The sequence below is a fragment of the Nerophis lumbriciformis genome, linkage group LG04 (assembly GCF_033978685.3).
Source record: "Nerophis lumbriciformis linkage group LG04, RoL_Nlum_v2.1, whole genome shotgun sequence".
Classification (NCBI taxonomy): domain Eukaryota; kingdom Metazoa; phylum Chordata; class Actinopteri; order Syngnathiformes; family Syngnathidae; genus Nerophis; species Nerophis lumbriciformis.
The window spans coordinates 6,094,887-6,111,105 of NC_084551.2; the positions used below are offsets into that span (position 1 = coordinate 6,094,887).

Genomic DNA, 16,219 nt, shown 5'->3' on the forward strand with positions numbered 1-16,219 from the left:
TATCTTGTGTTTTTTATGTTGATTTAATTAAAAAAAGAAAAGAAAAAAAATTATTTCTTGTGCGGCCCGATACCAATCGATCCACGGACCAGTACCGGGCCGCGGCCCGGTGGTTGGGGACCGCTGAGGTAAACAACCAACAGTATGTCAGAAAGCTAGCTAAAACGGTACACATATTCATAATATAGTATACATTTTAACTGACCTTTATTTTACTATTTTTGTCTTTTTTTAGGTGGCTAAAATACGCGGTGCTGCTGACCGCCGTCTAACGTTACGTGTGATATATTGACTAACGTACCCCTGCTTAAAAAAAATCACTGAACAAAAAGTATGAATAAGGTAGTGAACTGCAACAGATTCCCGTGTTTGCAATAACGTTATAACGTTAGCAGTGAGTTTACAGCCTCACTGATTTAACTACACAGCAAATAAAAGTCACGTTACTTAGCCAATAAACGTTATCTTACATTCAAAACTTACCGTTCTTTGTGCAACTTCAAATGCCGGACGAAGTTGGAAGTTGTTGCCTCTCCATCAGTAATTTTCGAACCGCATGTGTTGCATACTGCAAACCGTTTTGTGTTGACCACCTCGTAATTTTTATACCCAAACAAAATTATTTTAGGTATCATTTTTTGTTCACTGGCGTGTGGTTTGGACATGTCTTCTTCGTTGGTTGTCCTGCAATTTGATTGGATGAATGCTGTGTGATGAAAACAAAGTAGATCTAATTTGATTGGCTGTTGTACTGAGACCACACCAGCTGACACATGCAACGCTGATAGACAAGTACACAATGAAAAATACGGAGCGCTCCCGAATAACTTTTTCGTCTTTGGGTTTTGGGGAAAGTTGCAAGTCATGTCAAGTCATGTCAATTCAAAAGGCTCAAGTCCAAGTGAAGTCACAAGTCATTGATGTTAAAGTCTAAGTCGAGTTGCAAGTCTTTTTACATTTTGTCAAGTCGAGTCTAAAGTCATCAAATTCATGACTCGAGTCTGACTCGAGTCCAAGTCATGTGACTCGAGTCCACACCTCTGCTAAATACAAGTAAATAGCTCCGAAAACTAGGGACATTTCTAGAAATAAAATGTCTGGCTAATAATTTGCGGTGCAGAAGCTAACCACTGTTTAATGAAACTAAAATAAAGTAAAACTACTGCCGCATTGAAGACAACTTAATGGTGAGCCAAACTAAAAGCAGTGGCAATAAGCAGCCAATGTTGCAGTACATTCTATTTCCTGTTCTATGGTTATCAATACATGTTGTAGTCTAGCCATTAATGCTACAAAAAAACTAGTTTTATTTGACTTTTTCTTTAAATCCACATTGTAAGCACATTTATGGACAACAGCGTGACTGTTTCTACAAGACGCATGCATGCTTCTATTCGGCGTTTACTGGTGATGACGTCAGTATAGGTGTGAAAGACGACTGACCGGCATTGACGCTGATGCGCATTAACCATTTCACTTCAGGTGTGAAATAGTTACGCTATTTTGCAATATTTTGCACTTTCTGTTAGTGGTCTTTACGTTGACACGGTCTGTTTACGTGTGGAGAGAACGAGACAGAGAGAATCCGTGGGAGGATGTGGCCGGGTCTCCTCCTCGCTTACAGTTTCCAAGCTGACACACACAACAGATGAGCAACAACCAAAGACCCCGCCCCCGTTTGTCGGCATATATTACACATTTTATCACTCAACCTCGCCAAATACATTTTGCCTTCAGTCAAGAAGAAATGCTGTTGGAGTGTTTAGTATTCGGCTTGATATCATGGTCTATGACAGGTAATTTACATTTAATTATTTTAAATTAAGTTGTACATTTAGAATTCCTCATTGTTGTCCCAGAGGGTCGCCATGAAGTACAGGAGGTGTTTGCTGAGTCCAACTCCAGAGTTGTACTCCCGTGTGTTTGCAACGCTTCATCTCCAGCCATCACCTGGAGGAAACCCAACCAAGGGTATAAGACAATAGTTTTTATTCAATAAAAGTCTTATTGTTCAGCTTTTAACACATTTTGTGGTATCCGTTTGGAGAAGGCCCGAGCAGAGGCATGCTTGGATTAGTTTGGTGTGGAAGAAGCCCCTTGCGATGAATCGTGGGGTTCATCCATTGTGTTGTGCACCTCTCCATCCACAGTAACGTGTGGAGACAGGAGAAGAGCGGGATGCAGTTCTGGGGATCCAAATGGCTGCAGAGAGGAGCCCAGCGTGTGCGATGCCCTCACTCCCAGTTAGACAGAGGCGACTGCAGTCTGCACATCAACAACGTCAGGGAGGACGACGGCGGCATGTTTGAGTGCACGTTCAACAGCGGCGGACAGCCCATGACACGCTCGGTTATGCTGAGAGTCATCACAGGTAGTACTATTCAAATAGTAGCAATTATCCTTTATATCATTTATTGTTTTACTTATCGTGTATTTTATTAGTTTTTTCACACTTTTTATGGACTACTGGCCTGAAAAAAACTATCAAAACATTTGAATCAATAAAAAAACAAAACATGCACAATTAATATACAACATGTACAAAACAACCCAACAATATTTCTTATTTTCCTTGTTGCTATGCAGAATTCATAGGGACAGCGGTTAACTGAAATTCAAAAAGTCAAAAATATACGTACATTTACTAAATATTTTTACTCCATTTGCTATATTTATTTTAAATATCTTAAAAATAAAAAAAATATAAAGTAAATAAAATAATAATAAATGCAATTAAATCAAACAACAAAATACAAATAAAAAAAACAAATTTCAAAATTACTTTTGAAAATGTGGAAAAAAAAACAATATTTGACAGATTATTTCTTATTTTTCTTGTTAATAGGCAGAATTCATAGGGACAGCGGGAATTGGAATTCAAAACGTAAAAAATGTACAATTACAAATACGTACATATTTTACTATATATTTTTACTGTATTTACTATATTTATTTTAAATATCTTAAAAATAATATAATATAAAGAAAAGAAAATAATAACCAATGCAATTAAATAAAACTAAATACAAAAAAATAACTTTCAAAATTACTTTTGAAAATGTAATAAAAAGAACAAAAAATCAACAATATTTGACAGATTATTTCTTATTTTTCTTGTGAATTCATAGGGACAGCAAGAACTGGAATTCAAAAGACATACATCTACAATTACAAATATGTAAATATTTTACTAAATATTTTTACTCTTTAATATATTTATTATTAATATCTTAAAAATAATATAATATAAAGTAAATAAAAATAATAACCAGTGCAATTAAATCAAACAAAATACATAAAAACCAACAACTTTCAAAATTACTTTTGAAAATGTAAAAAAAAGAACAAAAAAACAACAATATTTTACAGATTATTTCTTATTTTTCTTGTTAATAGGCAGAATTCATTCATTATTTTACCAAATATTTTTACTCCATTTACTATATTCATATGGAGTAAATAAAATAATAACAAATGCAAATCAATTAAACAACAAAACTAACAAAAAACAACTTAAAAAATTACTTAAACCATAAAAATCAATATTTGACTTTTTTTTTTCTTACTATCTTTTTTAACCAGACAAAATTCACAGGAACGACAGGAACTGAAATACAAAAATCGACCTAAAACAGCATTACAATATTACATATATGCACATATTTTACTAGATATTTTTACTATTTTCAATTATATCACGATACAGTTTTACTAACCCAACACTAAAAAAAATAAATGACCGCTCTGTACTGTCTATAAAAATACATTTTCACACATTAAAAAGAAAAAATAACAAGCAAATTCTCTCACAACCGATAAAATAAAAATAACGACTTTTGCTAAATACTTCAAAGAACTTGCTCTTTAAAACTATTTAATTTTTTATATGTAAAAAACAACAACTTGTAAATAAATACATTTTTTGTAATTATTAAACAGATTAATTTGTAAAAAATAATATATTATAATGTAAATAAAATAATAAAAATACAAATAAATTACATACATTTTTCACAAATTATAAAATAATAAAAAATACTATATTTTTATTATTACTGATTTTTGTAGCATTTTTTTAAAGAAGCTGTACAATAATTATGAACAGCAGCAAGTATATAAATGCCTGCTCTGTAGTGTCCATAAAAATACCTTTTCACACATTAAAAATAAAAAATAACAAGCAAATTATCTCATAACCAATAAAATAAAAATAACAACTTTTGCTAAATACTTCAAAGAACTTGCTCTTTAAAAGTATTTTTTTTATATGTAAAAAAAACATGTATACAAATAAATTTTATGTAATTATTAAACAGATTAACTTGTAAAAATGTATATATTATAATGTAAATAAAATAATAAAAATACCAATAAATTACATAAATGTTTCACAAATTATAAAATAATTTAAAAAAAAATGGCTATATTTGTATTATTACTGATTTTTGTAGCATTTTTTAAATGTACAATAATTATGAACAGCAGCAAGTATAAAAATGTATAAATATATTTTTTTAAAGGGTAGAAACAGACAATGAATGATATTCTTTCTTTACAGTGTCTTTCTCGTCAGTGTCCCCTGTGGTCGGGATAAAGGTTTCCATGCGCTGTGATGTGTCACCTCAGCCTGTGGGTGCCAGCGTGCAGTGGAGATTGAACAACAGCACATTTGTGTCTACAAGTAGAGAGAACCCTAAAGCGGCTCAGTGGACTGTGGAGGAAACGGCCAGCGTGACCCTGACAGGAAAGTGGACTTGCGTGGTGGTCCACCAGGGCTTGATGGGCCGAGCATCTGCAGATTTAACCGTGAAAGGTGACAGAGACTTTATTTTTTTCCAATAAAATATTAGTTTTTACAGTTTCCCTTCTATCCCTGCAGGAATCATCCATCCATCTAGAGATGATGTGCAGATGTACGCAGCTGTGGGATGTGCAGCCACCCTCCCTTGTGTCTTCTCCCCTGGACAAATCCCTTCTGAGACCAGCTGGCACAAACCTTCTGGTCCTCTTCCTCCTTCCTTTTTGTCTTCATCGCCAGCTTCCAAACCTGCTTGGGATCAGTCGGCCCGGCTGGGAAATGTCAGTCTTGAAGATGAGGGGATTTACAGATGTGCAGGTGTTGTTGGAGGACAAAGCCTGTCTCGAAGGATGCAGCTCGTCGTCGCCAAAGGTGAATTATCGCATCTTTTTATAAATCATTCACAATATTTACGTATTGATTAACGCTTATGCATATGTGCATAGTTGGCCGCAGCGTCTCATGGAGGAAAACAGTGGCACTGACATGTCAGCTGACGGACACCAGCGAGGTCGCCCGTTACCAGTGGGTTCACGTGACCTTTGCCCCCAGCGGCACACCATTGGTTGAATCCATCCAGGAAGGAAAGACTCTTTATATGACAAACGGGAACGATGAGGGTGTTGGAGAATGGGTGTGTCGCTTTTACAGTAAAGAAGGCCTTCTGGGAAACGTAACGCATCGCATCACTCCTCAGCATGGTAATTTAAATTGAATTGGAATAAATCAAATTATTTTAATTCAACTCAATTTTGATGAAATGTACTTATTTTATTTGTATTCTCCTTAAACAAATCACAGGTCACCTAATTGAGTCAACGAGTCCTTTCTACGACATATCAATGGCGCTCAGTCTCAGCGTTCTCCTCGTTCTTTTGGTTCTGAGTGTGGGTCAGCTATACAAGCATCACCAGAGGGTAAGAGACGTTTGTATATTGCAAATTCAAAACTAAATGGTCCCTAGTGTGTGAATGTGAGTGTGAATGTTGTCTGTCTATCTGTGTTGGCCCTGCGATGAGGTGGCGACTTGTCCAGGGTGTACCCCGTCTTCCGCCCGATTGTAGCTGAGATAGGCTCCAGCGCCCACCGCAACCCCGAAGGGAATAAGCGGTAGAAAATGGATGGATGGAAAATGCACTGTTAATAACTTCATTTGTCGATGCCCGCAATTGCTTGGTGGTCATTGAACATGCGTGGTGGTCAAGCCAGCGTCTGTTCTCAATGGGTACTAGGTGCTAGTGTTGTCCCGATACTAGTGATGGGTTGATGAGGCGTCATGAAGCGTTTCGACACATTGCAAAACTGTATGGATACTGTGTCGATACTGTGTCACTAAATACTGACATCTGCTGGACATTAAAAATCCCTACAGGTAACCTATGGACCGACTCAACTGACACTGATTTTATGCTCTAGTACAGGGGTCACCAACCTTTTTGAAACCAAAAACTACTTCTTGGGTACTGATTAATGCGAAGGGCTACCAGTTTGATACACACTTAAATAAATAAATATATTGTCATTTGTAAGTTACACGTAAGTGTGATTTAAACAAGAATAGCTAAATAAATAAATGTATATATATAAAAAAATGGGTATTTCTGTCTGTCATTCCATCATACATTTTTTTTTTTCCTTTTACGGAAGGTTTTTTATAGAGAATAAATGATGAAAAAAAACACTTAATTGAACGGTTTAAAAGAGGAGAAAACACGAAAAAATTTAAAATAAAATTTTGAAACATAGTTTATCTTCAATTTCGACTCTTTTTATAATTCAAAATTCAACAGACAAAAAGAAGAGAAAAACTAGCTTATTTGAATCTTTTTGAAAAAATTAAAAAAAGAATTTATGGAACATCATTAGTAATTTTTCCTGATTAAGATACATTTTAGAATTTTGATGACATGTTTTAAATTGGTTAAAATCCAATCTGCACTTTGTTAGAATATTAAACAAATTGGACCAAGCTATATTTCTAACAAAGACAAATCAGTATTTCTTCTAGATTTTCCAGAACAAAAATTTTAAAAGAAATTCAAAATACTTTGAAATAAGATTTAAATTTGATTCTACAGATTTTCTAGATTTGCCAGAATAATTTTTTTGAATTTTAATCATAGTAAGTTTGAAGAAATATTTCACAAATATTCTTCGTCGAAAAAACAGAAGCTAAAATATTTATTCTTTACAATAAAAAATAAAAAAATTACTTGAACATTGATTTAAATTGTCAGGAAAGAAGAGGAAGAAATTTAAAAGGTAAAAAGGTATTTGTTTAAAAATCCTAAAATCATTTTTAAGGTTGTATTTTTTCTCTAAAATTGTATTTCTAAAAGTAATAAGAAGCAAAGTAAAAAATAAATGATTTTATTTAAACAAGTGAAGACCCATCCATCCATCCATTTTCTACTGCTTATTCCAAGTGAAGACCAAGTCTTTAAAATATTTTCTTGGATTTTCAAATTCTATTTGAGTTTTGTCTCTTTTAGAATTAAAAATGTCGAGCAAAGCGAGACCAGCTTGCTAGTAAATAAATACAATTTAAAAAATAGAGGCAGCTCACTGGTAAGTGCTGCTATTTGAGCTATTTTTAGAACAGGCAAGCGGGCTACTCATCTGGTCCTTACGGGCTACCTGGTGCCCGCGGGCACCGCGTTGGTGACCCCTGCCCTAGTATATACAATAATATAAACCAAGTCATTATATTTCATTTAGGATTATTTCATTTCTTCATTTAAATAAAAATATATTTTTATCTTTTTTAGATAGTCAATAAATAATGTGAACATGTATCATAACATGGAAATCTAAGAGAACGTGTTGTGGATGATTGTGGACTGGGAATTGTTTTAATTTTATTTTTTTACACATTTTTATTAAAAAAAAATAAAATAAAAGTTTTTCCGACGTATTACATTTTAGACGATTTCTCTTCTTAGTTATTATTTCTCCGGCTGTAGAAAAGAGCCGCTCACAGGGCACAGAGGAGGCGTCAGTGCGACACAGTTCGCGTATCGGTCACGTGACCAAAACAGCTCATGATCGGTCACGTGACTTTCTAAAAGCGGTACGCGCACCGACACAGGGTTTTGCTCTATGAGCTCGACGCATGCGCCGATGCATCGGTGTTGCCGGACCCATCACTACCCGATACCAATATTTTGGTACCGGTACCAAAATTATTTCGATACTTTTCTAAATAAAGGGGACCACAAAAAATTGCATTGTTGGCTTTATTTTAACAACAAATGTTACGGTACATTAAACATTTGTTTCTTATTGCAAGTTTGTCCTTAAATAAAATAGTGAACATACAAGACAACTTGTCTTTTAGTAGTAAGCAAGCAAAAAAGGTTCCTAATTTAGCTGGTGACATATGCAGTAACATATTGTGTCATTTTCCATTCTATTATTTTGTCAAAATTATTAAGGACAAGTGGTAGAAAATGAATTATTAATCTACTTGTTCATTTACTGTTAATATCTGCTTACTTTCTTATTGAACATGTTCTATCAACACTTCTGTTAAAATGTAATAATCACGTATTCTTCTGTTGTTTGATACTTTACATTAGTTTTGAATGATATTACAAATTTGGGGGTTGGGGTGGCGGACCGGTACTTTTCAGAGGTGGTATAGTACCGAATATGATCCATTAGTATCGCGGTACTATACTAATACCAGTATACCGTACAACCCTACTAGGTGCCATTTAGCCTTTCTCGAAGAAAAATGCCCAATGGTTGCTTTGTTTTCGGCTGTACGAACCGTTCAAATCGCAAAAAGAATAAACCTTTCTTCAGAGTTCCCCGAGAGGTAATCAAAAAGGGCGAAAGAGCGCAAGATTTTACAAAACGACAACAAAAAAAGTGGCGCGCACTCCAGTCCAAGGGAGCAGAGTCGAAGAATGCACGAGTTTGCAGTGATCACTTCGTTAAAGGTTTGTTTGATATACTTTTAACGTTTATTATTTCCCATAGAAGTATTATCTTGATATTATTTGTGTTTCTTAAAACACATGAGCAAATAACAGAAAGCCAATGTGACCAAAACTTAAAAGAGTTAAACTTTTACCAAAGGCAGCACATACACAATGTTGACATCTACAGGTATGTATATTTAGATAAAGATGGGGGAAAACACGCGTTCTCATAAACGGCGGGTGCAACAACAATAACAAACATGGCTGTAGATGCGAAGTTAAATCATGAAATGCAACCTTACCAGAGCAAAAACGATGTATATTTATCCAGGAGAGTGTTGATACCGATTTCCTTGACCCAGCCACACAAAATGAAGTTGTAGACCTCCATGCTTTTCCAAGTTTCCATCTGCACAAGATACATGTCTGGAAACGAGACTGATAATCTTTCATGTCACTCGACAAATCTTTTTTTGCTAAATTATAGGGCTGTAGTCCATTGCATAGTTAGATTTTTTTGTTCGTATCTGCTTTTTGCGGGAAGATCGAGGCCCCTTACGCAGGCCCGGCCCTAACCAATCTGGCGCCCTAGGCAAGATTTTAGGTGGCGCCCCCCCACATTGGCAGTGAAGTGTATATACTCACAAGAACCCGAATAGCTTTGTCTTTGACCTTTTTTTTTTTTTTACTTACAACTATACCTAATATATAAAGGGGTGGAAAAGTGACTATTACCTGCAGGGCAAACATTAGCTAACCAGAAGGCAATAACAATGTAAACAAAAAACACCTGCTTAAAAGATCTAATACAAATGTCCCAAAAGGAATGTAAGGGGGGAGTACTGTAATTACCTAACGTTACATTATTATTTTCCATAACAATTTAGCCCCCTCCACAATATTAACCCGACGTTAAAACAGAACTAGCTATTTATTGATTAGCAATTGCCGAATCATGTAACATTAGCTTAATGCTAAAAAGCCAGGTTACTATCACATTCTGTAACAGACAAATAATTTCATGTAGGCATACCTGCTACCTCTGTCTTTTCTCGTTTCTCCTCCTCTTCTTTTCTCTTGTTTCTTCCCTGGGCACCTGACAGTTTTGACCGTTTTGACATCTTTTTGATGTGGTGACGTCCAAAAAGAGTCATGATACGGGAAGGGAGGGGGCGCACCGTGCGGGAGGAGGGGGCGTAATGTTGTAACAAATAATATTTCTATTAAATAGGCTTTACTTTGCATTTTAATTAACGTGGGATTATTTTTTGTATTTAGAAATAATAGTACCAACTTTTTTTTTTTTTTCCTCCAACATTTGTGGCACTGGCGTGGCGCCCCCTGATGGACGGCGCCCTTAGCATTTGCCTATACGGCCTATGCCACGGGCCGGCCCTGCCCTTACGTACTCAGATAGTCAAACAGCCATTTTGGCTTGGTTGACCACCAATTTTTCTTTAGTTCAAGGAAGAAGTCACGTGTCGGAACACAAGCGATCTACTGTATACACGCCACAAAGATAGCCTCCCTCCTGCCCATAACATTATATTTGGCTATAAAAGCACTACATGTCAAAACTTCCAAACAATTATGTTTAGGAGTTAATGATAAAATGTTAAATAAATACTTAATCTAAATCAAAGAGTCTTGCAGCAACATACTCCACAAAGATGGCTTTCAGGACGCCCTGAACACTATATCATCACGTCATAGTTTAAAACAATTAGGTCTGAGGCTGAAGGTTAACCCAAAGTATTTGATAAATTAAAAAAAAAAAAAAAGACAGAAAAAAAGGCCTGCCGCTACACACTCCACAAAGTTGGCCAACATGTTGCAGTGAATATTTTATTTTTTCATTGTGCGATCATTTCAAAGCAGTTCAGTTTAGTCATTGATATTTTGTTGCTTGAAATTAAACTCAAACTAATTAAACCTGCATGTTTTTTTTTTTTTTTTTTTTTTGTGTGTCCTGTCCAGCTTCTCAGGCAAATCATATAGTTGATGTAGATGCCCATGTCGGCTGTTCAGATTTACTTTACAAAAGAGAAGTGTAGGATACTTCTCTTGTTGCCTTATTTGTATTTGACTTTATTAAATGTATTTATATTATCATTTAGTGCAGCCGGGCCGGAGCAGGAGGGGATAGAAAGAGAAAAAAAAAGAAGACAGAGGGGGAAAATTGTGGGGACAAGAGGGGGATTAGACAGAGAGACAAAAACAACAACAGCAAACAACAACAATAGAGCAACATCAGCAAATATGACATGTACAAATATGATGGTAAAAGTAATAGCAAATAAGCAGTTAGCGAAAAATAAAAAATAATACAGAAATGACAATGAGCATTATTACACTACAAATGGATCAATACAAATACCAATAGAAATAGCACTATTGATAATGAACAATACCAATAATTTACCTTTATTATCAACAATACAGTTGCATGTTGAAGAACTGTGGAATCACAAAAAAAAAACTCCACAAAGATGGCGGACATACTACGTTGCATACAAAACTTTTCCCAAAAACGCTATTTGGAAACATTAAGCATTTTAATCAAATAAATACAATTATGCATGTCTTGTTTAAGTAACCCCAAAAATATTCTAATAAATATAGTAAAGATGTGGAAAAAAACGCAAAAACACCCGCATTAAAATAACATGCGAATAAAAAATGCTACAGTATATTATGTCATAAAACAATAGTTAGTGTTGCGCATCTTATTTAATTACCCGTAATGAAAATATTATAGACAAATAAATTAATACATTCAAAATGTGATCAGTTTCTGATCAACTTGCCTGTGAACTACAGAATGATCAACAATCGTTTGACAGCCGCCATAAATGCTACTATAACGTGACTATTCTTCAGACGTTGCACAGCATCTTAAAAGTCTGTTATTGTGCTCACTCATGTTTGTTTCTTTCGCCCCACAGTGGACACAAATCTTCCACCTTTCTGCACTGGAGACGATTCTTCACGCTAGGTCCAATGAGCGTGACAAAGGAGAGAAATGCCAAGAGAAAAAGTGAAGACACAACACACCTGCTTGTATTTCCACTGCACTTAAGTGTGGACTTTTTTTGTAGATTTTTGTACATTATCTTATTCAATGTCTGCTACTGTACATAAAGACAGTTTACTTTACAGAATGGAAACATGGTTTTAATTACCCCCTCCCCCTCCAAAAAAAAAAAAAAAAGTCAGAAAATCACAGATTTGGTGTGAAATGACTCGTAATATAAATATGAAGTACAACATCAATAAATTACATGAATGTACACCAAATGTAAACCACATTCAAAAGGTTCCAAAATGATTATGTACTACAGGATGTAGCACAGTGTCTTTACTACACCTGACTACATTGCTCGTAGATTTGCTCGGAAACATCGCCGTACGTCAGCGATTGGCTCTCGTCTTCCACATTGCCTACCGGCAAGTAGTTCATCGTCTCCGTGTCAGCTAAGAAGCAGCCGGACGAGTCCACGTTGTTGCCGTTTGTAAAGGAAGGACTAAACAGGAAGAGATGCACACAAAAATTAAAAAGCCTAAAATTATACATATCATATTTTTGGGAATATAAGGCTCACTTAAAATCCTTTAATTTTCTCGAAAATCAACAAAACCTGGTGCACCTAATGTACGTATTAATGCCATTGTGCTTACCGACCTCGAAGCAATTTTATTTGGTACATGGTGTAATGATAAGTGTGACCAGTAGACAGTTGTGCAGAAGAGATACGTGCAAACTGCAGATTGAAACCTGTCCAATAAATAACGCTAGCAAGGACCCGTAAGCAAGCAAGGCCAAAACTTTGATGTTTTATTGCGAATCGAGAACATTATACACGGTGCTCAAAAATCTGTCAAGATATTTTAGTACGACTTTGGTTTGATGGAATGCGGAGCATTACGGCTACCGTAGTCAGGCATACTGTGCTTCAACATACGGGAAATGTTATGATGTATGTATAAGCAGTGTTGGCGCTTGGAATTTTCAAAATGGTGTCCCAGGGACCCTATCAAGTGAAAACAATGGGGTCCCACAGTAATTTTTTGGGGTCCCGCTTTTTTGTAACCGTTTTGAAAACAAATGACAAATATATGCATTATCCTGTCATATCTTATATTCTATATTGTGTTTTGGAAAGAGGTTGTCATAAACGTTACTTAATTCATTAAAAAAAATAATACAAAAGAAAACACTTTTTTTTTGCATATGTAAATTTATTCAGTTATAAACATTCATTTCTTCTTTCCTTCATGGATCTAAACTTTACCGCTGCCGGTATTTTTTTTTCTACATTTTCATTTAATAAGTTGTAGGTGTATTTATTTCAGTATAAAAGTGTAAAACGTTTTTTTTACTTCGGTCATGAAATGATAATGGTCTGCCAGGGCATACATGCATATGACAAATTTAATTGATTATTCTCACCTGTATGTAGATCATCAGTCGTTTAAAAACCGCCACATCTACACTTTCATGGCAAATAATGCCAACAAACTTATAATTTGGCAAGTTATTTTCAATGTCATTTAATACAGTGGCACGCAATGCCTCAAGCATTTCATCCCTGGCTTCGTGATGGCCATAAGCTGTGTGTTCACATTTAAGAATGGCGGTATGTGGGGAGAGTGACGTGTGTAAGTGAGTGGGCAAGTTAGGAGAGGGAGTGCTAGCATGTTCATAGCATGGTGGATGTCCGGTTGGCTTTGTGGAAAACATAAATAACAAGTTGTAACAAATCGACAGCCTCGTCATTCCGACCCAAGAGCGGAACTGTAGGGACCCACTGCCGGAGAGTGGAGGGTGTTATCACCGACAATATATCGGCCCTGGAGGGAACGTCTCCCCCTGCGCTCCTCGACCACGGTCTGGGAGCTGACAAGCAGGAAAGGTGTAACATGATGTTTCTTGGTGCCTGGTGGGGCTCGATCTTTGTAAATCAGTGCACCCGGTCGTAAAGGTGTTCTTTTTATAAGCCCGTTTACATGGCGTGCAAAACATCTTTCCATCGTCATAAGTGAGCCATTTGCTGAAAAGTAGCTCCTGAAGCCACTTTTCATTGAAGCTTGGCTTCTTGGGTTTATTGCTCGCCAAGACGAAAACAATAACACCGGAAATGCGGTATTTGTGATTGATAAAACTTTCGGCGAATCAAAATTTAAGAAATTGGACTGGAAAGTTCATTACTTGGAAGTTGACCAATAAAAACGCAATAAACAGGGACGAAAACTTGACTCTTATAATATAAACAAAACAAAACATCGATGGAAAGCGATAATCGATAAAAACAAACAAACAAGCAAACCGGAGTTTAGAAACAGAGAAGGTAGGGTTGTTAAAAAAAATAAATACAAAATCTGCCTCTCGGGGACGCACAGACTTCCGGAAATGCGCGTCCTTTCTGATTTCAATGTGTAAAAAGACACAAAAAGTGCGTTAACGCCAGCAGTGTTTAAGGACCCCAAAAAGGCACCTATTATGAGACATTATCTGGCGTTTTGCTTCGCAAAATTATGCAAAACCAACTTTTCTTACCTATTGGTATGTGCTGATGTGTATTTGGGATCTGCATAAGTCCCGAAAATTTGCGCGCATCTGCCTTTGTGGTTTGCGCCGACACCGTAGTCAATAGGCTCCTTTTTCTCTATCCTCTTGTTGTGAGGCATTTATCCTACGCTGTTGCCATTTCTAATAAAAAGTAGCATATAGTTCTAACCTATATCAGTCAGTAGACTTGCTATGGAAGCGCTAAAAACTACCGCCACAACAGAGATGACGGGGAGAAGACAGTGTCGAAGTGGAGCCTCGTAAATAAGACCGCCCACAAAACGGCCAAAAACTGAAGAGACGGTCAGGAAGTGGCTTGAAGATGGTCTGTAAAACATAATCAAAGTGCAGCGTTTGACCAAAGAACCACCATTACATGTTATGTAGACCACAAGGAAGTGTTTTAAATGTTGGAAAAAAAAGTCATAACATGACCCTTTAAAAGAAGAAATGCACTTTTTCTTTAAATGTTGCCTATCGTTCACATTTATTAGGAAAGATATGACGATGGATGTATTTTTTTATGCATTCTAAATAGTAAATAAATGCAATCAAAAGTTTGCTTAAAACATCCAAAAACCTCATATACATGATGTAAGTATATATGTATAATATTTAATATTTACCGGTACGTATTTTTCTCAGTTTAACCCAGCGTTTCTCAAAGTGTGGGGCGCGCCCCACTGGTGGGGAATAGAGACATGACAGGTGGGGCGCGAGGAACGGGAGGAAATTTCACTTTAATTTTATTTATATATTTTTTTTTTAATTATGCTTTCATTTGCTATACACACTGTAAATCACTTTGTGATTCTGTCTGTGAAATCCGCTATATAAATAATTGTAAATTACTTATTTTTCCTGTAGGCTTTACATTTCTAGGTAGGAGCAAAAGTTTGACAGACATAGCAACAGTAACTAATGGGGGCGGGGCTAAGCGGAACAAACTTGACGAGACAAGCGCAGCAAAATGAAAAGCTGTCTGTCCCACTGTCAAACGACACAGTTGCGAGACATATATGCGACATTGCAAGTGCTCTTAAGGAACAACTCGTAGACAAATGAAAAGAAAGTCGTTTTGCTTTACAAGTGGACGAAGCTACTGACAGCAATAAAGACTGCCTGTTCATCGCATACGTCCGCTTTGTGAATGGCGAGTCACTGCGAGCATTTGCTGTTTTGCAAATACATAAAAAATAGAGCCTCTGCTGATGAGCTCTTCAAGATAATGGACAGTTTCCTCAAAGAACACGACCTTAAATGGGAAAACTGTGTGGGCTTTTGCTGTGATGGCGCACAGACCATGGCAGGGTGAAGAAACAAGCTGCAGGCTATAATAAAGAGGGTTGGACACACTGTGTCATTCACCGGGAAGCACTCGCGTCAAGGCAGCCCAGCCCCCAACTCAATGAGGTTTTAACAGATGTTGTGAGCGCGGTCAATTTGATCAAAACACGACCACTGAGGGGCAAAAGTGGCAAAAGTGCTGTCACTTGCCCTGTCTTGCCAAATGCATAGCTCCTCCTTTTTTTTTGCAAAGATTGCAAAGTGGCACTTTTATTTTATTTATTATTGAACTTGATGCAAGTTATTTGATTTATTATTGAACTTGATGCAAGTTATAACACTTTTTTTGATTTATTATTGAACTTGATGCAAGTTACAACACTTTTATTTGATTCATTATTGAACTTGATGCAAGTTATAACACTTTTTTTGATTTATTATTGAACTTGATGCAAGTTATAACACTTTTTTTGATTTATTATTGAACTTGATGCAAGTTATAACACTTTTATTTGATTTATTATTGAACTTGATGCAAGTTACAACACTTTTATTTGATTCATTTTTGAACTTGATGCAAGTTATAACACTTTTTTTGATTTATTATTGAACTTGATGCAAGTTATAACACTTTTTTTG

At 36.0% G+C, this 16,219-nt stretch overlaps 2 protein-coding genes across 3 annotated transcripts in view; one reads left to right on the forward strand and one right to left on the reverse strand.

The window, feature by feature from the left end:
- The first annotated feature begins 1,747 nt into the window (after positions 1-1,747).
- LOC133594069 (cell adhesion molecule DSCAM-like) lies at positions 1,748-11,765 on the forward strand. The gene is made up of 8 exons (XM_072912952.1): positions 1,748-1,796; positions 1,860-1,971; positions 2,151-2,371; positions 4,559-4,813; positions 4,880-5,170; positions 5,245-5,499; positions 5,600-5,715; positions 11,670-11,765. The coding sequence occupies exons 1-8, from the start codon at positions 1,748-1,750 to the stop codon at positions 11,763-11,765; spliced, it is 1,395 nt and encodes a 464-aa protein (XP_072769053.1).
- plekhg6 (pleckstrin homology domain containing, family G (with RhoGef domain) member 6) overlaps positions 9,889-16,219 on the reverse strand; it is a 66,945-nt gene continuing 60,614 nt past the window's right edge. For both annotated transcript variants that reach the window (XM_061948033.2, XM_061948025.2), the window contains one exon: positions 9,889-12,248. In XM_061948033.2, the coding sequence (XP_061804017.1) occupies positions 12,086-12,248 (163 nt within the window). In that variant the 3' untranslated portion in view covers positions 9,889-12,085. The remainder of the gene's footprint in view (positions 12,249-16,219) is intronic.